This window comes from Ruditapes philippinarum, unplaced genomic scaffold, assembly GCF_026571515.1.
Source record: "Ruditapes philippinarum isolate M1 unplaced genomic scaffold, ASM2657151v2 ctg1197_1_1_1_1, whole genome shotgun sequence".
NCBI lineage: Eukaryota > Metazoa > Mollusca > Bivalvia > Venerida > Veneridae > Ruditapes > Ruditapes philippinarum.
Genome location: NW_026859020.1, coordinates 34,463 through 60,303, shown reverse-complemented (window position 1 = coordinate 60,303; position 25,841 = coordinate 34,463). Strand labels below are relative to the sequence as shown.

Genomic DNA, 25,841 nt, shown 5'->3' with positions numbered 1-25,841 from the left:
ATGCTTTGTGTAGTGAACCTGTATACACACTAGTGTCACAACCGTTCTTCATACACCGATCCTCTTTGTTATCAGAAGGTTGACAGTCAATAAATTAAGTAGATAATAAATCATTTTGATCGGCTTTTAACTTTAATGTAGGCAGTGCTGAATTAAAAAATGCGTATATATCTTAAATCTTGAGACCTTATTAACTGTATATCAATCTGTGTGTAAAAATATTGACGTAATTTTATCTATACCGACCGAACAATTTTTTTTTATACTTTTAAGGAATATGAGCAATCGTTTCTCAAATTTCATATTATAATAATATTGCATAAACTTAATGTTGAAAATTATCTATGAAATCAGTGTTCTTAACAATTCTTGACAATTTTGCAGAAAACTTGTCAAATATTTTCAAATGAACCATCTGATACCTTATATTTAGAAAAGCCCACTGTTTTCTCCTAAGTTTTAACTCATAGTTTTGTAGAAATAGTTTAAAGCAAAAATAAGTCTCGGAGTAAGAATTTGAATAAAATCATTAAAATGAACGAATATTTCTGATGCGGTCTGGACAAGAACAATTTTTAGATGCTATGAGATTTTATTTCGCCCGGATAAATGTTTAACACCAGATATAAAAGTGAAAAGCTCCACACCTTGCGAGCGACATATTTCAACTTTCAGAAATTAACGGAATACAGAATTTTTGCTGCACAAGAAGAGATTTTATTATTGAAACCAAAAATAATTTATCTCATCATTCTAATCATAAGTAATGAACTTTCATTTGTTTAATGGCATTGTATCTGTTACCAGTATTGGTATATATTTCTCTAAAGAGCAATTAATTTCTTACATATTTTTGCGTCTCGTAATTTGTTTCTCACAAAGGACAATATATTATTGCAACCCGTGTCTGTCAAATTATGACGAAAAGATGTTTTTGTAAAGTATTGAAATATGTGGAAATGTCCGAAGATTTCAAGAGGTCCCGGAATACAAATAAAAAACCTACCATTATCGCCTTTTTCCTTAATATAAGTCAAGAAAATAAGTACAATTCACTTTCCGTTACAGTTTAAAAAGTCGACTTTCAAAGAATAAAATACGTTCGTTGAACGCACTGTGAACTATTGCGGAAAAATAACTTTATGTGTATTTAGTATTTATTTTATGTGGTATTTTAGGTGCTTACTACTAGTATTTCGTTTTCAACTGTACAGATGAAACATACAAAACAAACTTAGATAAGGACAGATAATGTTCAACATAAACACAACCAAGCAGAATAAACTAAAACGATATCAAATAATAAAATGCACACATGAATTGGAATGCAAATATCACTTAAACGAAACTATGAAAGCAAGACACTCAATAAAAAATTAAAAATTCACCCAGATATTTTGCATACTAAATTCATTAAATTTGATAATTAAACAATGATAAAGTGGACACCAATGTATCAAACTTTATGTATAATTGTCTGTTTTTGTAATGAAAACTACACCTCGTTGTACACGAATATGACTTTTCAAATGACTTCACATTATGTATTTATATATACTGGAATTGAATTTTCAGACGGGTCTATACGTTTCAGTAGTACACATATGTAAACAGTTTTCTGGCATAAAGGACATCGATGTCATTGTTACAACCAACATATTGATAGTTTTACTCAAGCATCGTAAGCTTTGTTTGGCACGTATTTTTACTCTCTGTTTCCATTGCTTTAATACTCAGTTCGGTGTCTCCAAAAATATAGTCAACCTCAATGCTTAAAATCTTTTTCTTGGGATTAGCGTACTCAACATCAAGCCGTCCCAAAGGTTGACATGTATCATCATCAGTATACAGCGGGTCTTCAGCTGTTGAAAAGAATACACGGAAGGCGCATGATGTTGCTGAAGGTTCTACAGTGTCGTACGTTTTTTTAACATGATGGCCAACTTCAACCTCTGTACCTATGTCAATGAATTTAGAGAAAACATCGTCGCATCTACTTACGCCAGCATATGTTTTCATCTTTCTTTTGTCATATTTAGCTTCATCAAATTTGGGACTGATTGCAACACCGTAAGAATAACGAAGAATGCGGGATGTGATGTTGCCTGGTTGTTGTCCATAAACAACAGCACCTTGCACCACAGAAATACCTGCATCTTTTGGCACGAGAACCTTTCGGCCATTCGTGTCATGGAACTCCTTTTTTATAACATCTTGTACATACGCTGATTCTGAGAAGCCTCCAACCATAAGAATTAGAGATACCTTCTGACCAGCTTGTGTTGTATCAAGTATCTTCTTCATGTGGCTTACGATCTTGTCTGTCGCTTTCCTAAACAAAGCCTGCATCAGAGCTGGCTTGAACTTTGCTTTCTCGCCAAGAAACGAAATATTTTTATCCTCGTTGGCATCCTTTACGAGCATTTTGAAATCTTTATGCCTATATTTGTTGCATATCTCATTCAGAGCGACAGGTATCTGCATCTTGACGTGATCAGTTGTGGACAGGCTGACATTACGTTTGACCGACTCGAATTCGCGCATCATATTTAGATAGTCGAATGTCTCTTCCTTCATATATTTTGCAAGGACAGGACCACCAATTATCTTACTGATAAGAGCAATAAAGGCACAATCTACTGATGTTCCTCCCCAAGGCCCCCCACTTGCTCGATACACCTCTTTAAGTTTTCCGTTTGCAACCTTCTCATGAACTGTTATATCAGCAGTGCCGCCTGAAAATGTAAAGTAATATATAAGCTTTCCATTACAATTAATAAAAAACGAATTGCGGTATATTGTTCAAGAGCGCTTACAGGAAAACGAAAATATGGTTGAAAGAGCGATAAAAAATCTATTATTTACCTCCAAGGTCAACAATCATGTACGTAGTCCCTTGTTTGGCATCTGAAAATTTGAGTTGTCCTCCAACACTGAATCTCTCTACTGGGAGGTACTGGCAAAACAATGATGCAGCTTCGGGTTCAAGTGCAATGGTCAAATGCTGTGGTGGTATTTCAGCCTTTGGGTGTAAATATGAAATTAAGGAACAGCAATCAACGATTTCAAGTATTTAAGTATTAAAAAGCATTATTGAGAGGTATCTTTAATTAACAGGTTTTTGCAACCGCTATTTTGCATTTACAATAGCACACATTGGAACATTACGAACACATAACCTACCATGCGATGAAACATAGCTAATTAAAATTTCTCCTGAATGTTCTTACACCAAAAGTATTAATTATGATATACAAACATCTGATACATTTTAATAATATGTGCTGTCTCTTGCAACTTAATTTACATATAAAATGTTCATATAATTGTTTCTTAGTGAAATTATGTGTTAATTTCGTTGTCATCATGTTGAGCTTAATTAGTTATATATTTCAAAAGAAAGACTATCACAATGGTTAGAGCTAAATAAAAAACACATGAACGATCAATTTTCACATGTGTCCCCTGATGATAGTGATCTCTATACGTCCTAGCAACTTTCCAGCTATTGTGCCGTCATCAGTAGTAGACAGGCTGACATTACGTTTCGTCAGCACCACACAAATAACTTACAGGCCAAAACGCATTTTTCAGTCAAGGGCCATACTCCGTTATAGGCATTTAAACGGATACCCAGTGTAATATGCGAAATTACTTGAACTACCGATCATTACTTGAAAACTTCATTCGAACGGCATCAGTGTTCAAAGAACAGTAGTCCGTACAGACTAAAAATCAGTAAAGGGCCATAGGCATAATTCTAAATATATAACTGAACCGAAAAATGCCGGAAATTTGCTCAACTGGACTTGATACATTATGATACTGATCATTCCTTAAAGTTTGGATGAAATTACACTTGTAGTTTCTGAGGTGTATTCCGGACATGTTTTATGACGGACGGACGGACAGACAGAGAGACAGACGACGAAGAAGTGATCCCTATATGTTGCCACTTCTCTGTATCAGGCGACACAAAAATGTGTTAGAATGATATTAAGAAATGCTTAAAATATGACAAAAATCTGAATGATATTTAAAGTTTTTTTAATAAGTCACGTAGGTTATTATTGACTATTTTGCGAACAAGAATACAGAGAATAAAAGTAAAAAAAATCAATTATGGTAAAAACAATCTAAGCTTCAACGTTTGTGTACTTCGTGTACATTTACGCCTAGATGGACATAATGTCACTTTAAATAAATAAATTATATAAATCATAAATTAACAAGTTACCATTTTAGCAGCTTCTCTCATAAATCTCTTAGCAGTATCGTCCCATATAGCAGGTACAGTTAACACCCATTTTATGTCATCTTGTTGTGGTATGAAATATTTTTTTCCCAGTAATTCTATCAGGTGGTCTTTCAGGCATTCAATGGATTTACTGAAAACTGTAAGGGCTGGTAACTCTTTACCACTCTCGTCAGCTATCATTGTTGTCTTCTTCAGTCCCTTAAATTAAAACATAACGCTTTACTGAATATAACAAGAGCCACCGCCCGGTGGGGGCAACGCTCGACTTTTTACTTTTTCTGAAAGCAATCGAAGAAAAAATTCAATAATTTGACCTTAAAAGCCAAGGTCATTTATGAGTGAAGGTCAAGGTCTGTCTTGTTTTTTTAGAGGACTATCCTTTGAGATTATTATGTTCAAGTTTGAAGACAATCCATTCAAAAATAACAAAGTTACAGCTGATAATAGCCAAAAAAATGAAAATTTCAATAATTTGACCTTCAAAGGTCAAGGTCATTTATGAGTGAAGGTCAAGGTCTGTCTGGTTATTTTTAAGGGATATCCTTGAGGATTCAAGTTTCAAGACAATCCATTAAAAAATAAAGTAACAGCCAATAATAGCAAGAACAAGCAAAATTTGGACTTTTGACCTTGAAGGGTCAAGGTTAGTGTAGTCTACTGAAAGGTCTTGTCCAAAGGGCTGTTGTGGCCCAGTATGAGGACAATACACCAAAAACTAAAAAAGTTATGATCCAGGTACAAGTTTGAGAACGGCAACGGCATCGGCAACGATTGCCAGGACTATAACAATACCTCTACTTTTTTGTTTCAACAAAAGTCGAGCTAAAATTGGTGTAGAAGAAATATTAGAATTTTCGAATAAACGTGTTTAAAGATTTGGCCCATATTTTATAATTTTAATGTTTATAGAGCTCAGTATTTTCCTTCCTTATAAGACCAAAAGTCATCGAGTTTAATCTTGTTCGCTATTTTTTTCAAAGGCTGAAAACGTTCTGTGCTGCCATACAGCATATGTAGACTTTTCTTTATGCTTACGTCACATTACAAGCGGGCACCGGTCGATATAGAGGGATCGATGGGACACCGTTGATAATTTGAGAACACTTGGCATCTTCTTTCCGATCGATATTCTTAAGTTAATCGGCAGAGTATCGCACGGTAAATGTCCGATTGCCTTCCAATATCCTACCGGTTTACAGCCATCGTAGAGTGACTGTAAAGTATACGGGGAAGCCGTGCGTAATCCGACCAGATGATTGTTGTTTGTTTGTTTATTTGTTTGTTTCATTTAACGCCTTTTCCCAACGGTATTCAATCATATAGGCGGGTAGTTTCCTAACCATCGTTCCTGGAGAATTACATTCGTATGGCATGTTGTCCCTCTTTCCTGCCGTTCTTCATGTCCCCTCTTTTGCTGGTCTTTTCCCTTGTTTTCTTGGTTAACTTGCCCTCTTCCCCTCTGACTTCTTTCTCACCTTTTGACATAATTGTTGTGTATTTATGTTATGTGTTTCTTTTAGTTTCTTCTATTTGGTCTTTTTCAACTCAGGTGGTTCCAGTATTCCTTCTTGAATACTGTCTAATCACCCTTAGGATATGTTGCCTGCTTTTAAATTGTTTTTTGACGACTTATCTGTGATATGCAGGCTTCGTAACCTCAAATCCCTTTTTAAAATTCCATTTTATTTGGTTCCGCCCATTGTTTTCTCGTTTAGGGTAAACGCATTTTTAGCTCACCAGAGCCGAAGGCTCAGAGTGAGCTATAAGTATCAAAGGGAGATGCTCCGGCGTCCGTCGTCATGCGTCAACAATCGTCTTCTTCTCTGAAGCTACTAAGCAGATTTACTTCAATTTTCTTTAATTTGGTCTGTAGCATCCTTGTGACAGTCACACTTGAATTTGCTCATGTCACTCCAATTGGCCCCCTCTAGGGGTCAGCAGAGCTAAAAATAGAAAAACATCTTTCAGAACTAATTGATGGATGATCACCAAACTTTGTCTGTAGCTATCTTGGGTAGTCTTTTATCACGTTTGCTCATATTTATTTCATTGGCCCCTTTTAGGGGTCTCTAGGGCTTTAAATAGTAAAACCTTTAAACATCTTCTTCTACAGAACTAATTGATGGATGATCACCAAACTTTGTCTGTAGCATTCTTGGGTATTCTGTTATCCAGTTTGCTCATATGAATTTGATTGGCCCCTTTTAGGGTGCCGCTAAAGTAAAAATAGAAATACCGTTAAATGTCTATTTCTAGAGAACTAATTGATGGATGATCACCAAACTTTGTCTGTAGCATTGTTGGGTAGTCTTTTATCAAGTTTGCTCATATTTTGATTGACCCCTTTTAGGGGTCCCTAGGGCTAAAAATAGAATTTTTTTTAAATATCTTCTTCTACAGAACTTTTTGATGGATGATCACCAAACTTTGGCGGTAGCATTCTCGGGTAGTGTTTTATCAAGTTTGCTCATATTAATTTGATTTGCCCCTTTTAGGGGCCAATAAAACTAAAAATAGAAATACCGTTAAATGTTTACTTGTAAAGAACTTATTGATGGATGATCACGAAACTTTGTCTGTAGCAATGTTGGATAGTCTTTTATCAAGTTTGCTAGGCCCCTTTTAGGGCTCTCTTTAGCTAAAAATAGAAAAATCTTTAGATATCTTCTTACATAGAACCAATTGATGGATGATCACCAAATTTTGTCTGTAGCATTCTTGGGTAGTGTTTTATCACGTTTGGTCATATGAATTTGATTGGCCCTATTTAGGGGTCGCTTAAGCTAAAAATAGAAATACCTTTAAATGTCTATTTCTACTTAAAATAAAAGATTGTAAATGGGACTTGAAAACGTTAAATACAATCTGCCTGTGTGAAAACGCAGAACTTTTAATGAGAGAATATATGTGTGTAATTAAGTTTCTTTCTGTTTGCCAATGGCTGCGCGTACATGCGAGTCCTTAAGAACAGTATTAGTTGTTTTAGATTTTTAGGACAGCGCAAGATACATATACAACAAGAAGAACCAATTTCAGAAATAAATATGAAAAACAAGATTAACAAGGAAGGGCGGAGTTCAATGAAGGAAACCCGACACAGGACACAGGACCGCTGGCAAGGAGCCCAGCATGACACCAAACAAACCAGGAGAGTGCACAAGGCAAAGCCAAGAAGCTCTTCCTTCTCATGCTATCCAAGTGTTTATGCACTTATACACAGGACCTCAATTTTAAAATAGAGAAAAACAGAATTCCTAAATAAAGCCCAACACGGCAAAATTGAAAATGTTGTAGGCTCGGTTTGATTGAGCCTGTTCATGGAAGGTACTGGAAAGGGCAAGCTACCGTCAACGCCCCCTAGCCCCGGCTTAAGCAGAATTCAACACGAACTGGTACAATTTGGAATTTAGAAACATCCGAAAATGTGCTCATATGACGTTAAGCCTCGACCAAAATAGCTCACAAAAATATTAGTTGGCCATTCCGGGAATCGAACCCACAATAACGACATTTCAAATAGATAAATACAGAATCCCTAAAGAAAGCCCAACACGACAAAATCGAAAATGTTGCCGGCTCGGTTTGATTGAGCCTGTTCATGGACGGTACTGGAAAGTGCAAGTTACCGTCCTACCCCCCCCCCAGCACCGGCTTAAGTAGAATTCAACATTTAAACATGAAATAGTAAAATTTTGAATTTAGAAACATCCGCAGATGTGTTCATACGGCGGTTATCATGGAACCTTCAATATGACACCTTCACCGTGCCATTCCATGAAAAGCGGCGTATTGTCCCCAAGTAATAAAAAGCGTGTGCCCTAAACGAGAAAACAATGGGCGGAACTAAATAAAATGGAATTTTGAAAGAAGATCAGAGGTTATGAAGCCTGTGTATCACAGATAAGACGTCAAAATACAAATTTAAAAAGCAGGCAACATATCCTAAGGGTGATTCAACATTATTCAAGTAGGAATATTGGAACCACCCAACTAGAAAATGCCGAAAAGTTGAAACTAAAAATACCACAAGCACAACAATAATGTCGTGCTGAACGATCTTCAAGGATCGAAAATATAACATCATTGATTAAATGTACGGAGAGACCTTTTACAGCCGCCACACGGCACAAATAACACGGATGTGATCATAAAATAGATAAATACAGAATCCCTAAAGAAAGCCCAACACGGCAAAATCGAAAATGTTGCAGGCTAGGTTTGATTGAGCCTGTTCATGGACGGTACTTGAAAGTGCTTTATAGGCCCGTTTTAGTTGATATTATTTCACATTACATGTCCCACTCCTTTCACCCTTGTGTCCACTCCGGGGTTTGTTTGGTGCCTTCTGGGTGCCATGCTTGGGTGTGTCGGGGGCCGCGTCCTGTGAACGTTGCCTTTGCCTTGTTGATTTTTATTCTTGTTTTTTTTGCGATTTAACCGACTGAACTCTGCAGACTTGTTAACGAGAGAATGATATTTGGTGATGGTGTTTGTGATTAACACTCCAGATCACGGCAGTAATCAAATTTGCCAGAGCGCAGTTCAGCCACGGCATCCTTCCTTGACAGTCTGTCAAGCAGGTATACAGTCATAATCTCCTTCACTTTAGCAAGGGATTGATAAATTCTGTACAACGAAGGTGAACTTCGCCGTCCGATAATTGAACACGGGTCGCCTAGTTCACAGTCCTATGTTTGTTTAATATTCCAAACGCTATCCTTAAGGGCACCTAAAGACCATACGTGCAAAATAATGCGTCTAACCGGGTCCCAGCCAGTAACCTGCCGAGTCGCCTTCGGTGACCGCTCGGATATCACTCGAAAACTGGAGGATTACTTGGCGCTCAGAATGTGAAAACTTTCACCGACATACAACCGATACCAAAAGGTGTCCGGCCGGGTCTCGGAGGGTATTTCATCCTGTCTGCTGCGGTAAGCTAGTGATGTACCGAATGCCGCAAGAAAATAACTCCACGCTAAAATTCTCCGATTACCCGCACGGTTTCTCACCGATGACTTGACACCGGAGGGTCACCGGCCGGGAACCGTAAAAAAATTGACTATTTTAGCCCGTCACGACATGGATATCCCATCGTAAACCTGATCAGAGTGTAATGTGACGCAGGATTTAATAATGAAAACAAAAAGAACAGCAAAAAGAAAGCATTACTGAAAATACAAAATAATAAATGATAAATACGTTTGTATCATGCAGCTGCATTTTGAACCTCCTAAAAAAGTACCAGTTTTTGTTGTCACCATCCATACACAGATCAGCATATCTGTCTTCTGCAATGTACCCGAACGAATCTATATCCTGATTCCTGTCTAAGAGAAGGCACGTTGGCGTTTTCATTGACACCAATCTTGTCGGGCCGTCATTCCAAGATTGTGGAGAAAAAATGCTTTTTGTCGGATCTTTAGAATCATAATCGCTAGTAAGCTGGAAGGCATAGCCCGAGTACGTCGTACCAAAGTCAATGGCTACTGTCATCAAGTAATTATCACCTGCCATACTAAGGTATTTGAAAAGAACCTCTTCACAAATGCTTGGTTTTTATCCTGGCGTGTCTAAACCTGTAAAAAAGTATTTATATCTAAATAAAAATCAAGCTTAGCGAATATTTTATTGTAGCCATTTTTCAAAAGCAAGCTGACTTTAATTTCAAAAAAATAAATATATACAAGCATTTATTGTGAAAAAAATAGGAAAAAAGGAAATACTTCCTTCCCCCATCCTTCCACCACTTTCATATGATTATAATAATGTATATGTAGAGGTTCATTACCATGACATTCAAGAATCATTATTTATTTCAACGTTTAGAAACCAAAGAAGCCACAAAATGACAAAAAGCAAAAATATGTCTGAAGAAAGAAGAACAGTTTAAAGCAATCAACTTTCGTTTTGGAAAATCATCTAAAATAAATGTACTTTTTACTTTCCCTTCAAAAAAGAGCGTGTCTTTAGCATAATAAATTGCAATGACCGTTATCTTATTCCAGATATTCTACTCCAAACAGTTTCGTGTGTTCAATAAATTTAAACGATTGAACACTTTTTATTGCTGATAAACTTCCTGGTTTTTTACGTAATTCCAAGTATTGAAAGAGGATGTTTATTGACTACAGATACGGAGAAATGCATGGCTAGTTATATGCTGACTGTATATAATAATCGTGACATAAGATCAAAACTAGGTATATTTGTGAGCGTGGCTATAGATAAAATATGCATGCAAATAACTACAATATCCTTAACTTTGGACGGGTGCAAACCATTTTCAAAGTGAAAGTGAATAGTTCTACTGAAATACAACTTAGGCTGGAGTTTTCCTCAGAATGGCGATAATAAATCAGATTAGCTTTTAAGTCCTTTAATTTCTTTGCATATTTTTTTAACATTTATCGGAGCTATTAAACATCACTTCATATACCTAATTAGATATATCGTGATTGAATCGAATAATTATATATATTATGAAGTCTTTATGACACTTCTGCAATTCATAAGCACGACTATAATAGGTAAGATACCTGGGAAATGGCTATACACTTAACAAATCTTATAAGTGTGCATGCATATATGGTCTCATAGGTGTATCAATATTTGCCCGATCATGCTGAAATTTTCAATAAATACAGAAAAGAGACAGGCTATTATTTTTATTTGTTTTCTTTTTTCATTCAAGATAAATTTTAAGATACATTTCTAAAAAATGTGAGTGCGAAATATTGATGAACAAAAAATTTATAAGGACATAAAAGGTGCAAACTTATAAGATTTGTTAAGTGTAGAGTAGTTTCAAACAGGAACATATTAAAATATTCCAAGAAAAAGGTGTTGATGTTAAAAGAAAATTAACTTAGTTGTGAAGATGTTGAACTACATTGATCATAGAATCATTTTTTCTGACGTCATTTGGTTGATTGACGTCACATCATATGTAAAAAATATAGCATATGCAATGTGTTAGTAACGAGGATTTAACACTGACAACAATGAGGGATGATTCTGTTAAAAAGAATGTCGAGGCCGTTAGGCTGAGACGATTTGCTTCAAGAAACATCCCTTAATATCGCATCAGCCAGTGTTAAACCGCCATTACTAACGAGTTTTATCTATTATAACTGTTTTATCGCAATTTCATATTTTTTGTAACAGAAATCAGCAAACAAAATTCCTATGATCAGTGATTTTCCATCTCTTGTGCCATTTCCCGTTCGGTTGAAATGTAAACCCTAGAAAAAATGAACCAATACCAGCTAATAAATCTTTTTTTTTTTGCTACTGGGCAGGTGTGATACCCCCAAGTCTAGCCTCTGTAAGAAAAACTACACTGATATATACAAAATGAAAAAAACAACACTCTCATCTGTTATAATATAAAGTTGAGTTTTTCCTGTATGAAAAAAACTGCATTGTAATATATCAATGCAATTTTCAAATTCTCATTGAAAGTGTCCTGAATATACTGGGTTAGTAAGAACAAGGAAAACGTTCCAAACTATGCAAAAAAGTCACATAATGCATTTGACTGCCCAAAATGTTTGATAGAGGAAATGCATGAATCGTGTTAGCATTACTAACATATGCCATATTATTTGTTACTACAACACTAACTGAAGGTTTGATCTTAAAACTTTACGTGAACAGATAGGTGAGTATAAAACAAAACATAGTGAAAACAAGTGTTACTGAAAGATATATTTTCGATTGCATGTCACATATTTATCATTTTACAATAATTTTGATACAAATAAGATCTGTTTTCACAGTTTCAATTATTTTTTAGAACATTCAAAACGTATTTCAAACTTTTTTATATAGTTATATAGTATATTTGTTTATAAGTTTATTTGTAGTAAGTTTGTGTAGGTTTAAGGTAGTTCCTTGTGGATGTAATTTCATTTTAAACCAAAATGTCGGCCAAATAATAGAATTTACCGTATAAATGCTTCGTTTGACTGATCCTATAAATAGACACTGCTGGCATACATTTGCACCGGCTTCAGTAGAATTGAACTTTACACATAGAAGTACTGATCTTCATTCACCGGGTATCAGAACGTTGACAGTCAATAAATTAGACAGATAATAAATCATTTTGATCAGCTTTTAAACTTTCATGTAGACAGTAATGAATATCATCATATGCGTATTTGACCTAAATCTTGAGACGTTATCTACTTTTAGTTTAGATTGTATATCAATATGTGTGTAATAATTACTGACGTAATTTTATCTTACAATGTAAGTACTGCATTATGTATGATACTGGCAGGACAATAATCCTGATACTGTTAAGGAATATAAGCACATTTCTCATCAACGTTAAAATTTAATCTATGATATCAGGGTTCTTAACAATTCTTGACAATTTTGTAGGAAACTTGTCAAATATTTTCAAATGAACCTTATGATACTTCTGATAATTGGGGAAATATATGGAATTGCTAATTGTTTTCTATTTCTATTGAAGTTTGAGTGATAGTTTTATATATAAATCAGATATTCCTTTCGTATACAGTTTTGAATATCCGGTGCGTATAAAATGATAAGGATATTTAGAAGCACTGCAAAAACCCTGAAGAAAATAAAAAATTACATGATATCAATATTTAAATATAAGAATGCAAAAACATAATCAAATTTAAAAAAAAGCGAAATGAAACTGAACAATAAGTCAACATGACATGCGTACGTTGATCAAAACTTTATGTCTGGCTACATAACATTCTGATGATGACGTGAAAACGATAACAATGATGTTGTTGATGTAGCATGTTGACATTTCAAAGTTTTTAAAGCTTTGTTTTCCGAGTTACTATGTTTCCTTTTTTCACCCGACTGTCTTTCAACTTTTAGATAACGCGTCAATTGCTTAACTAAATACAGGCAATGCCAACGTGTAAACAATAGTAAATTCTTTTGACATCTTTACAAACCAATTCAATATGATTTATGTCATACAGTTTCAATGAATACCAAGGTACGGAATATCTTTCTGCTATCAATTACTCGAGCATTCTGAGCTTTGTTTGACATGTACATTTACTATCTGTTTCTATTGCCTTAATGCTTAATTCAGTGTCTCCAAAGATATAATCAACCTCGATGTCTAAGATACGTTTGTAAGGATTAGGGTAATCAACATCAAGCTGCCCTAAAGGTTGACAGGACACATCATCAGTATACATCGGGTCCTCGTCTGTTGAAAAGAACACCCGAAAGGCGCATGATGTTGCCAAGGGATCGATTGTTTTGTAGCTCTGTTTAACTTGATGACCAACCTCAACTGCTGTACCTATGTTAATGAACTTAGAGAAAACATCGCCGCATCTATTGACACCAGCAACTGTTTTCATCTTGCTTTGATTATGTTTTCCTTCCTCAAATTTGGGACTGACTGCAACACCGTAGGAATAACGAAGAACGCGGGATGTGATGTTGCCTGGTTGTCTACCATACACAACAGCACCTTGGACCACAGAAATACCTGCATCTTTTGGAACAAGCACCTTTCGTCCTTTTTTGTCGTGAAACTCCTTTTTGATAACATCTTGTATATACGCTGATTCAGAGAATCCTCCGACCATAAGTATGAGAGATACCTTCTTACCAGCTGGTGTTGTATCAAGGATTTTCTTCATGTGGCTTACAATTTTGTCTGTCGCTTTCTTAAACAAGTTCTGCATCAAAACTGGCTTGAACTTTGCTTTGTCACCAATAAATGTAATGTTTTTGTCCTCCCTCGCCTCTTTAACCAGCGTTTTGAAGTCCTTGTTCCTCGCGCTGCTGCATGTTTCGCTCAAAGAGACGGGCATCTTCATTTTCACGTCATCAGTAGTGGACAGACTGACATTGCGTTTGACCGACTCGAAATCGCGCATCATGTCTAGATAGTCAAAGGTTTGTTCCTTCATAAATTTTGCAAATACTGGACCGCCAATAATCCTACTGATTAGAGCAATATAAGCGGCGTCTACAGATGTCCCTCCCCAAGGCCCTCCACTTGCCTGATACACCTCTTTAAGTTTTCCATTTTCAACCTTTTCATGCACTGTTATATCAGCAGTACCACCTGCAAATTTCAATTTTACACGATTAACTCAGTTTGATTCACAGATAATACTTTCATTATTTATTCATCACTTACTTCTTTAAACAAATTATAAAAGATTTTTTTATTAACTACCATAATATCATATTTACAAGTTGGACGGATTGATGTATAATGAACTGGATTTGATAATTTACCTCCAAGATCAACAATCATGTATGTTGTTCCTGGCTTAGCATCTGAGAATTTGGTCTGTCCGCCGACACTAAATTTCTCAACAGGAAGGTACTGGCAAAACAATGATGCAGCTTCAGGTTCAAGAGCTATTGTCAAATGCTTTGATAGGATTCCAGCCTTCATTGTGTATACAAAAATGTAAAAATATGGTTATGTTTTTTATCACATTTATAGACAATTAACACTCTAAATATATCTTACATAATGCATAGATCCGTACATTACCCTAATATGTCTAATTATGATTTTACAATAAGAATTTCACCACAATGTATTGTAAACAGAAGAACATATGTCAATGTTTGTGGTTAAATCTATTGTTGTCCTCACTTAATGGATTTCAGATATAGTGAACAATCGGATAAAAGGAACATCCTCATTAGGTCTCATTTTTATCTTTATTTATATCATATTTAAATTTTCGTTATATGCTTATAGCTCAGAACTGGATATAATAAAATTAGAAATATTGCCACATACGACCATTTATCACCGTTTATAGCAAACTGAGAATATCGATTTCATTATTGCCTAGACAGTTTCAACACCTTTACAAATTTGGCACGTAAATACAGACCGATACTGATCTAGCATAATGTTTATATATTTAGAATTAAGAAGAATAATCTCGCGGCTTGACATTAAAATTAAACGAAATATATCATGAATGGCTTAAAAACACGTACTAAATTATAACTCAGAAATTTGTAGAACTTATATAATAATGAATTTATGTTTTGACTATGACAAATTGATAATTCAATCAAAATCAATCAAAAATTGAAACACAATTTATATTTCATCATATATAACACTAACATAATTGTGAAATAATATATTCAATTTATACCATGTTAGCGGCTTCTCTCATAAATCCTTTAGCAGTATCATCCCATATAGCAGGCACAGTGAGAACCCATTTAATCTCGTCATCTGTTGGATCAAAATTTCTCTTCCTTAGTAATTCTATCAGATGATCCTTAAGGCATCTGATGGATTTCCCGAACACTGTAAGGGCAGGTAACTGTTTACCTGTTTCGTCAGCTATCAGAGTTGTCTTCTTCAGTCCCTGTGAAATCACAGATTAGAACATGTCATATTTTAGCTGTACATAGTACATTATCATAGTATAACATAATGTTCAAAATTATTCTTCGTCATTTTTCCTAAAGGATTGACTTTAGATACGTTACTTTACATAACGCATGGATAATTTATCATCTTAAGAATAAAAAAATCACAAGCTATTATTCTTATTAACAGTGGCTATAAAATTGAAATAGACAAAGCGTAGTTCTACTAACTTTAAGGTATTTATCTAAAATCTATTGGATTTAAATTTTTCGCATTGATTAATTACAAATTTAAAAAAGAAAAGCGTTCTATTACATACAATATACATACTTATATTGTATCCGTAATGATACTGTATTATCAAAAATTACAATAAACATTTTTACTTAATGAACAATACAAAAAATATATACTTTTGTGTCATGCAACTTCATCTTGAACCTCCTAAAGTAGTACCAGTTCATATTGTCACCATCCATACATAGGTCAGCATATTTATCTTCTGCAATGTACCCGAACGAATCGATATCCTGATTCCTGTCTAAAAGAAGGCAAGTGGGCGTTTTCATTGACGTCAATTTGGTGGGTCCATCATTCCATGATTGTGGGGAAAGAATTTTTTTTGTTGGATCTTCAGGATCATATTCGCCAGTAAACTGGAAGGCATATCCCGAATACGTCGTACCAAAATCAATTGCTACCATCAGCTCGTAGTTACTGTTATCTGCCATATCCAGGGAATGTGGATACCCAGGGACAATAGTATTAAGTTGAGATTTGCACTAGTCTATTTTAGACTTCGATTGTTTCAACCTTTAATAAACAATGACAGGACAATTAATTTGTGTATTAATCAACATCACTTTATAAATAAAAACATTGCATTTAAAATTAGATTATTAAGAAACTATTCAAGCCTATTTTATTGTTTGTGTTGACTTTAAACGATGATTTTTTACAAATTCCTTGGTTACATCTTGGCGGTCGGTCCTTATATAATCAGATATTCATATTTTCTTCTTCGAAAGAGACGGACAACTGTTTTTAATTTCTGAATCGGCGGTGAGAAGCAAATGATCATTTGTTTCGATGTCCGAGATCAATGGACATTATGTAAATTAGCTGACTCGCCAGCCAGTTGCTAGACTGGGATAATCACTGGTGTTACATGTACCTAGTTTACACAAAGGAACACTTGGTTTTGTTTGTGATTCTGATTGTAAGCAATTGATCTAGCAATGAAAAGAAAATGCTTGGTTAAATTGTTTTCTTGCTAAAAACTGTAAAAGGTACATTGTCACGGAGAAAAATATCTTTGCCCTAGGATTTAACACAACACATACGACTTCAAATTCGAACGAAACATTAATTATGAATTAATTCTGCACCAGTCTTTTGTATAAGATGCTTAATTTAAAAACATGAACACACTTACAAACGTATATAACCATGAATGAAAATGTTTATAAACAAATTACCCTTCCTCCTTGTGATCTAGGTCAGTATAAATCAACTTTCGATTTAAACTATTATTATTTTAAAGATATTTTTACACTTTCTCTGCGATGAAAAAGTTTTACTTTGCGTAATCTTTCTTTAATTCTATGTATATTTATCCAGATGTTTAATAGTCTTATTATATTTCTACGACTGTGCAATTAAGAATTACTGTTAAACTTCCTGGTTTAATGATTTCCAAGTATTGAAAGAGGATGTTTGTATATTACAGGTACGAAGAATTACATGTGAAAGTCCGTTTAAGATAAAGACTGTACGATTAATACAAAATGTTTACGTGGTTGTTGCACATCTGTCATGTCTCACATAGTAAGGCTAAAAGACTCGCATTTAGGGCAGGAATCACGCTATCGCGTTCTGGTTTCAATATCTAACCCAAATGCATAAATGTAAGGTATATATCTTCAACAACAACAAACAATCAGATAAGCACATTTTGCATTACGTTTAAACCCTCCAAACTCGCAAAATGCGGTGACCACGTCAGATCGCAGAGATTTATGTTATAAATGTTTTTCAATTCGCGGCGAAGGGTCTGTGTATCGCCGCGAAAGTTAATAAATATAATATTATTATTGATGAACTCCTTGAAAATGTATTCAGGCTGTATTTGTAAATTAAAGAAAAACAACATGAGATTTTGGGTTTCAAATAAGTGGAAATATTAATGAATATGAAGAAAACATTAATATAATAAAAATCAAGTGCATGTAAAATGACGACACTTTAGAGCGATCAAAAACGAAAGAATGACAATTTATAACACTTCTTACTTTTTATCGCATAGCCCCTCTGTTACCCATGAGACCAGTCAGTACATTTTTCCTAAAAGTAATGCATATATTGGTCTAAATTGAAAAAAATGACTAGTCTATTTTAAACGCATGGAGAGTGATATATTTTGGCTACTGAATAAATTTACGGCAACTGTTTCTACGTGTTTCAGAAAAATAAGTGTTTATAGCAATCGTGATCAAATAAATAAATAAATAAATAAATAAATAAATAAATAAATAAATAAATAAAATAAATAAATAAATAAATAAATAAATAAATAAATAAAAACATAAAATAAATAAAATATATCAAACATTTTTTATCATGAGTGCCGAAATCAGAAATTGCCATGTTAAGACTCGGATAATATAAAGCAAAACAAAACAGTATACACATCTAAGGCTTTAACAAGAACATAAATATCCGAGCATTTTTTATAATTATAACATAATTAACACAACACTAAAGAATACTCACCATTCAAAATGATTTCTGTCTCATTTAAAATAGAATGGGCGGTTGAATGTTGATCCGTCCAACATAGGCCTTTTTCTCTGAAATCAGTTAAAAAATATTCTTCCTGGTTACAACTGATCTGAAATAGACGTGTTTTGCGTAATTGATTGAATAGAAAAATACAGTCAATCTAAGATAAACGATTACAAAGAATACCCATAAAAAGTAGTGCATTTCAAGAATAATGTATTGTACATAAAATATATTTTAAAAAACATAGATATTAATAAACAGATACTTATTGATATATGACACATTTACTTCAGCACTAATTCATTGATAATCTTAAACATTTACATATACAGAAAGGTAAGTATAAAACAAAAAGGTTTTTTCTAAAAGATATTTATTCAATTGCATGTCACATATTTATCATTAAAAATGATTTTGATTCAAATAACATCTTTCGTTTTCACAATATGATAGTCTGTCACGTTATCTGAATAGGGTTTTGATGATTTGTTTTGCGACGATAACTCCCTTCACATGATTTGAATTAAAACAGAGATATCTCATCGTTGAACAATGTTTATAAAATTCACGAACCAAAATTCAAGGACACATATCAGAAATAAAAAGAGACCGATAAAATCAAGTGGTTTTGTAATATAGTGATTTAGTATAGTGATTGCTCGTTGTTAAACATCATATTAAATACATAGATATGATCTCATATATATACACACACAAGTATATACAAGTTTTCAGTTATCAACAACAACAAAATAAACTTTATTTAGCTCAAGCAATGATTACAAGCATGTGAGCATACAGCGAATATTACATTTGAACAAAAATACCTTGTGAGGTCACGTGACAGATTGTTTGCTTAACGGGGTTGACAATAGTGATAGTGTGTTACTCCATTTATTTTTTTTGAAAAGGACTATAAATTCTTGTCTGGGAATGTTCCATTTTCGGATATTGGGTGGCTGAAACTAATTTAATAATCTACGCTTTTTAATAGTTATGTGAATTTTGAACATTATTAACACCCTTTTATATTGTTTTTAAAAGAAACAGAGTTTATTCGTATTGTATTTGTGCAGCCTGAATTAAATCGCTGCATCGAAACCGCGCTATACCCAAAAGGTAGTGTAATCGTCCGCTGTGTAAAGCCTTACCGTAAAATGTGTTAAGTAAGATAAATTAATTAATAGACGATTATCAACGAATGATTAGTTTAAATATTCGAAAGATGGATATAAAATGTTTCGAAGCATCTAGAAGTACTCACCATTTGATCAAAAAAGTATCAGTTTAGCAAATTTAGCAGAAGACTGAGAAATGTCATAACCTGATAATGAGTGTCACGTGTCTTCACAGAAGTAGAACATGTAAACATCAATTAAATAAGAATTTGCATAGTTATTGTATACTCGTGGAAAAGGATTAATTTGATTGTATACAACTGATAAACTACATCTATATAGGCATATTGACAGGTGTATTTTAATGTTATGAAAAAAAGCATGACCTATATTCAACATAAGAAAATACAAAACCTGACCTATATTCAACATGAGGAAAAAAGTGTAAACTAGAACTAGAGAAGTCAAGGAAAAAAAGCTTGACTATGAAAAAATAGAATAGAAAATGACCATATGAGTTAATCTGTATCAATGAAGTGACAGTTTGTATTAATTACAAAAAAAGAATTAAGAAAAAGGATTATAATATTTGTATATAAAAACTGTAGCAGTGACAAGGAAAAGCAAATGGAATAAAGAAAACATTAATACAGTAATGGTGTACAGATCCTATGACAATATTACCATTTTTACAGAGAAAATATTCATGTGATTCCTTACTGTTTAACCGTTTCTAAAATAATTTTAATAAATGTACATAGCTTTTTTGACTGCGTATTAAGTAGCTCTTTAAATTTAAGAGTGTTACATCTTCTTAAATAATAAGGTTTAATGTATAATTTTCTAGTCTGATTAAAAAAGGGACAGGTCAATAAATAGTGAAACTCATCTCCTATTTGGGTACTATTCTCATTTAAACACAGTTGACATATTCTTTCATTATAGTCTATATTTTGCCACCTTCTAGTTTCACATGGGAAGTAATGATTGCCGCATCTAAATTTAATAAAAGACAGCCAGTCAGACTTTTTTTGATTAAGTAAATAGCCCTCAAGGTCAATTGACTCTTTGAAAATTGAATAATTTAGTCCTTTAGTTGAGACTTGCATAGAGGCATGCCAGTTTTGATAATGCTGGTCTAATAATATTTGTTTTACTGTTTTTCCCAAATTTTTACTTTGGAGGTTATTTTGATTAATCCAAATATCATTTCGCCCTATTTCATTAAAAATGTTTTTTATTCCTTTTATCCATTTTGATTCAAAATTTGGCATTTCAAGCATATATTTATATATCTGATATGATAGTTATGCCCCCATTTTGAAAAAAAGGGGGTATATTGCTTTGCACTTGTCGGTCCGTCGGTCCGTCGGTCCGTCGGTCCGTAGACCAAATGGTTTCCGAGTAATAACTAAAGAACCCTTAGGCCTAGGAACTTCAAACTTGGTATGGTGATTGGTCATGACCAGTAGATGACCCCTATTGATTTTGGGGTCAAGGGGTCAAAGGTCAAGGTCACATTGACCTTGAAAGCAAAAACGGTTTCCGATCAATAACTAAAGAACCTTAAGGCCTAGGAACTTCAAACTTGGTATGGTGATTGGTCATGATCAGTAGATGACCCCTATTGATTTTGGGGTCAAGGGGTCAAAGGTCAAGGTCACATTGACCTTGAAAGCAAAAACGGTTTCCGATCAATAACTAAAGAACCTTAAGGCCTAGGAACTTCAAACTTGGTATGGTGATTGGTCATGACCAGTAGATGACCCCTATTGATTTTGGGGTCAAGGGGTCAAAGGTCAAGGTCACATTGACCTTGAAAGCAAAAACGGTTTCCGATCAATAACTAAAGAACCTTAAGGCCTAGGAACTTCAAACTTGGTATGGTGATTGGTCATGACCAGTAGATGACCCCTATTGATTTTGGGGTCAAGGGGTCAAAGATCAAGGTCACATTGACCTTGAAAGCAAAAACGGTTTTCCGATCAATAACTTAAGAACCTTAAGGCCTAGGAACTTCAAACTGGTATGGTGATTGGTCATGACCAGTAGATGACCCCTATTGATTTTGGGAGTCAAGGGGTCCAAAGGTCAAGGTCACATTGACCTTGAAAGCAAAAACTGTTTCCGATCAATAACTAAAGAACTTAAGGCCTAGGAACTTCAAACTTGGTATGGTGATTAGTCATGACCAGTAATGACCCCTATTGATTTTGGGTCAAGGGTCAAATGTCAAGGTCACATTGACCTTTAAAGCAAAAACGGTTTCCGATCAATAACTAAAGAACCTTAAGGCGTAGGAACTTCAAAACTTGGTATGGTGATTGGTCATGATCAGTAGATGACCCCTATTGATTTTGGGGTCAAGGGGTCAAAGGTCAAGGTCACATTGACCTTGTAGGTAAAAACAGTTTCCAATCAAACCTAAAGAACCTTAAGGCTTAGGACATCAAAACTTGGTATGGTGATTGGTCATGATCAGTAGATGACCCCTATTGATTTTGGGTCAAGGGGTCAAAGGTCAAGGTCACATTGACCTTGTAGGTAAAAACGATTTCAGATCAATAACTAAAGAACATTAAGGCCTAGGAACTTCAAACTTGGTATGGTGATTGGTCATGATCAGTAGATGACCCGTATAGATTTTGGGGTCAAGGGTCAAAGGTCAAGGTCACATTGACCTTTTAATTAAAAACGGTTTCTGATCAATAACAAAAGAACCCTTAGGCCTAGGAACTTCAAACTTGTATGGTGATTGGTCATGATCAGTAGATGACCCCTATTGATTTTGGGGTCAAGGGTCAAAGGTCAAGGTCACATTGACCTTGTAGGTAAAAACGGTTTCCGATCATAACTAAAGAACCTTAAGGCCTAGGAAACTTCAAACTTGGTATGGTGATTGGTCATGATCAGTAGATGACCCGTATAGATTTTGGGGTCAAGGGGTCAAAGGTCAAGGTCACATTGACCTTTTAATTTAAAACAGTTTTCTGATCAATAACAAAGAACCTTAGGCCTAGGAACTTCAAACTTGGTATGGTGATTGGTATGACCAATCAGATGACCCCTATTGATTTTGGCGTTAAGGGGGTCAAAGGTCAAGGTCACATTGACCTTGTAGGTAAAAAACGGTTTCCGATCAATAATGAAAGAACCCTTAGGCCTAGGGACTTCAAACTTGAGATGGTGATTGGTCCATGATCAGTAGATGACCCCTATTGATTTTGGGGTCTAGGGTCAAAGGTCAAGGTCACATGACCTCTTAGGTAAAAACGGTTTCCGATCAATAACTAAAGAACCCTTAGGCCTAGGAACTTCAAAACTTGGTATGGTGATTGGTCATGACCAGCAGATGACCCCTATTGATTTTGGGGTTAAGGGGTTAAAGGGCAAGGTCACATTGACCTTGTAGGTAAAAATGCTTTCCGATCAATAACTTAAGAACCCTTATGCCTAGGAACTTCAAACTTGGTATGGTGATTGGTCATGACCAGCAGATGACCTATTGATTTTGGGGTCAAGGGGTCAAAGGTCAAGGTCACATTGACCTTGGTAGGTAAAAACGGTTTCCGATCAATTAACTAAAAACGCTTAGGCCTAGGAACTTCAAACTTTGTGTGATGATTGGCCATGACCAGCAGATGACCCTATTGAGTTTTAGGTGAAGGGGTCAAAGGTCAAGGTCACATTGACCTTTTAAGTAAAAACGGTTTCTGATCAATAACTCAAGAACGCTTAGGCCTAGGAACTTTAAACTTGGTATGGTGATTTGTCATGACCAGCAGATAACTCCTATTGATTTTGGGATCAAGGGGTCAAAGGTCAAGGTCACTATGACCTTGTAAGTAAAAAACGGTTTCTGATCAATAACTAAAGAACGCTTCGGCCTAGAAACTTCAAACTTGGCATGGTGATTGGTCATGACCAGCAGATGACCCCTATTGATTTTGGGGTCAAAGGTCAAGGTCACATTGACCTTGTATGTTAAAATGGTTTCCGATCAATAATAAGAGAACCCTTAGGCCTAAGAACTTCAAACTTGGCATGGTGATTGGTCATGACCAGCAGATGACCCCTATTGATTTTTGGGGTCAAGGGTCAAAGGTCAAGGTCACATTGACCTTGTAGGTAAAAACGGTTTCTGATCAATTTACTAAAAAACGCCTAGGCCTAGGAACTTCAAACTTTGTATGATGATTGGTCGTGACCAGCAGATGACCCTATTGAGTTTTGGTCAAGGGTCAAAGGTCAAGGTCATGACCAGTAGATACTTTATAACCCTTATTAATTGTTTGATCACTAGGTCAGAAGTCATGCATAATAACCTTATCACATGACTAATTGGCTGCTGATAGGGGGCATACATGTTTTACAAACATATCTTGTTTATTTTGTTTTCCAGTAACTAGTGTATTCCAGTAATTATTCATTCTAGTCTTTATGTTAATATTCAAGGGGTACCTGCCAAGTTCGGCATATAACATATATAGTGGTGTTGAACGTCTTAAGTGAGTTAGTTTTCTCAGGAATTCTGAATGTATTCTCTCTAACATTTGATAGTTTTCATAGCCCCATATTTCTGCAGAGAACAGAAGAATTGGGGATTATAGTATGATCAAACAGTTTAATGGCTAGATCTATAGGGAGAAGTAAATTATTTATTCTTTTATATAATAAGTTCATGGCTTTTTTTGCTTGTGCAGCCAGATGTTTTCTAGCATTTTAGAAAGCTTCCACTCTTTGAGAAATATACACCTAGATATTTGTATGAGGTTACTATTTCAATTGGTGCTTCATTTATTTAAAAGATAAGTTCCTGTCATTATGTGATCAAATACCATTGCTTAGTTTTACTAACATTAATTTTTAATTTCCAGATTCTACAGTATTCAGCAAAATCATTTAGGCAATTTTGTAGTTTTTTTTGGATCATCACTTACTAAAAGTGTGTCATCTGCATATAAAAGTATCAATATTTTTAAAAAAGTATCTATGTTTGGTTCTATATCAATGAATTTCACTCCCGTGTGACCTTTTTCTGCCAAGAATTGTTCTAAATCATTTAGAAATAGGCTGAATAAAACCGGTGAAAGATTTTCTCCTTGACGGACTCCACAATCAATCGGTTGCATCGTAAATTTGGATATCAACTTTACACGAAGACATTATGGCGACAAAACAGATTTTTTTTATCAAACCAGGAAGGAAATTCGAAAGTATTCGTTCATTTGAAAACTCACATTAATTCCATAATTAATGTTAATTTTTTGTTAATATAATAGTATATTACACAAGAGAGTTACATAAATTACTTTTAAAGTCCTTATTACAACTTATTTTTGATATACATTACATATTACACATTAAGATAATATTAATTATACATCACACCTTAAGTAAATAATTTTTTATCACACTTAATGTAAATGCATTATATATCACATATTATGTTGACATTATTATAATATATTACCCTTAGTGTTGATATCATTTATATAGATTAAATTGTTAATGCATTTAAAGAATAATTCAAAACTCCATTTAATTGAGTATTTTTCGAGACATCAATTGTTACATGTATGATGAAAACTTTTAAAATAATATAAACATATATAATAAAACCACGTATCTGGAAATCTCATATTAATGACTAAAATTATGTTAACCGTTAAACATTTATAATAGCTATGTAATCAGTAAAATTATCCCAGTTTTAATATGATATTTTAACATTATAAGTTTAACTTGAATATCTATTATTTCATATATTAAAGAAGCCAGTGTACAGATCTTTGCATATTTCTATATAAAAATTAGAAGTTGTTCATCATGCTTCTATTTTTGTCAGATAAACAAATCAGATTTGATCTAGCCTTTCTAGGTATTTTTTCCCAAATTATTAAAAAAATATTGCTAAAATATATAAAGCAGTCAACAAGTAACATTAGCAAAAGGTTTGAAATATGAGAAAAATAAAACAACAAAACAAACAAACAAAAAATCAGTAAATTTAGTGATTTCTTATACCTAAAGCTTTTAAAACATCAATGCATTATGAATATTTACCTATATATTAACTTTCATATGAATTTTTCTTGTAAATCACCGGCTTGATGTGGTATCTTTGACGTAAATACAAACGTGGTTTACTCTGCCGTATTTGGCGAATAATGATAATTATAACAACTAAAAACGCAACGTGTATTTTAGTTTAAGGAACCTATAAATCAATAAAGCGTACAATAAGAAATATTCAAAACATTCGATACCTGTCAGGTTTCGTTCCGCGAAGCGGTGACTGAATTTA

General features: G+C 34.2%; 2 protein-coding genes across 6 annotated transcripts; both read right to left on the bottom strand.

Annotated features, from left to right (window-relative positions):
• Window positions 1–1,450: 1,450 nt before the first annotated feature.
• On the bottom strand, window positions 1,451–10,481 carry LOC132754921 (heat shock 70 kDa protein 12B-like). Of its 2 annotated transcripts, none has more exons than XM_060745677.1 (5): window positions 10,193–10,481; window positions 9,458–9,834; window positions 4,238–4,456; window positions 2,866–3,022; window positions 1,451–2,735 (listed from the first exon to the last, which is right to left on the bottom strand). In XM_060745677.1, exons 2-5 carry the CDS (start codon window positions 9,770–9,772, stop codon window positions 1,669–1,671), a joined length of 1,758 nt encoding a protein of 585 aa, XP_060601660.1. In that variant the 5' UTR covers window positions 9,773–9,834; window positions 10,193–10,481; the 3' UTR covers window positions 1,451–1,668. The 2 variants fall into 2 exon arrangements, with proteins under 2 accessions (XP_060601660.1, XP_060601659.1); XM_060745676.1 differs by having other exon boundaries at window positions 10,248–10,481.
• A 1,478-nt stretch (window positions 10,482–11,959) lies between these two features.
• On the bottom strand, window positions 11,960–25,746 carry LOC132754920 (heat shock 70 kDa protein 12B-like). 4 transcript variants are annotated; one of them, XM_060745673.1, is made up of 6 exons: window positions 25,601–25,746; window positions 18,405–18,481; window positions 16,046–16,445; window positions 15,409–15,627; window positions 14,519–14,675; window positions 11,960–14,342 (listed from the first exon to the last, which is right to left on the bottom strand). In XM_060745673.1, the coding sequence occupies exons 3-6, from the start codon at window positions 16,361–16,363 to the stop codon at window positions 13,276–13,278; spliced, it is 1,761 nt and encodes a 586-aa protein (XP_060601656.1). In that variant the 5' UTR covers window positions 16,364–16,445; window positions 18,405–18,481; window positions 25,601–25,746; the 3' UTR covers window positions 11,960–13,275. The 4 variants fall into 4 exon arrangements, with proteins under 4 accessions (XP_060601656.1, XP_060601658.1, XP_060601657.1 ...); XM_060745675.1 differs by lacking the exon at window positions 18,405–18,481; XM_060745674.1 differs by lacking the exon at window positions 25,601–25,746 and having other exon boundaries at window positions 18,405–18,496.
• Window positions 25,747–25,841: the final 95 nt, after the last annotated feature.

Coding starts and splice junctions, on each gene's coding strand:
- LOC132754921 (XM_060745677.1), bottom strand. CDS start 9,772: ATGGCAGGTGATAATTACTTGATGACAGTAGCCATTGACTTTGGTACG. Junction 4,457..9,457: donor TGCAGCTGCATGATACAAAC/GTATTTATCATT, acceptor TTTTAATTTAAG/GGACTGAAGAAGACAACAAT. Junction 2,736..2,865: donor CATGATTGTTGACCTTGGAG/GTAAATAATAGA, acceptor TTACATTTTCAG/GCGGCACTGCTGATATAACA.
- LOC132754920 (XM_060745673.1), bottom strand. CDS start 16,363: ATGGCAGATAACAGTAACTACGAGCTGATGGTAGCAATTGATTTTGGT. Junction 15,628..16,045: donor TGAAGTTGCATGACACAAAA/GTATATATTTTT, acceptor GTGATTTCACAG/GGACTGAAGAAGACAACTCT. Junction 14,343..14,518: donor CATGATTGTTGATCTTGGAG/GTAAATTATCAA, acceptor TGAAATTTGCAG/GTGGTACTGCTGATATAACA.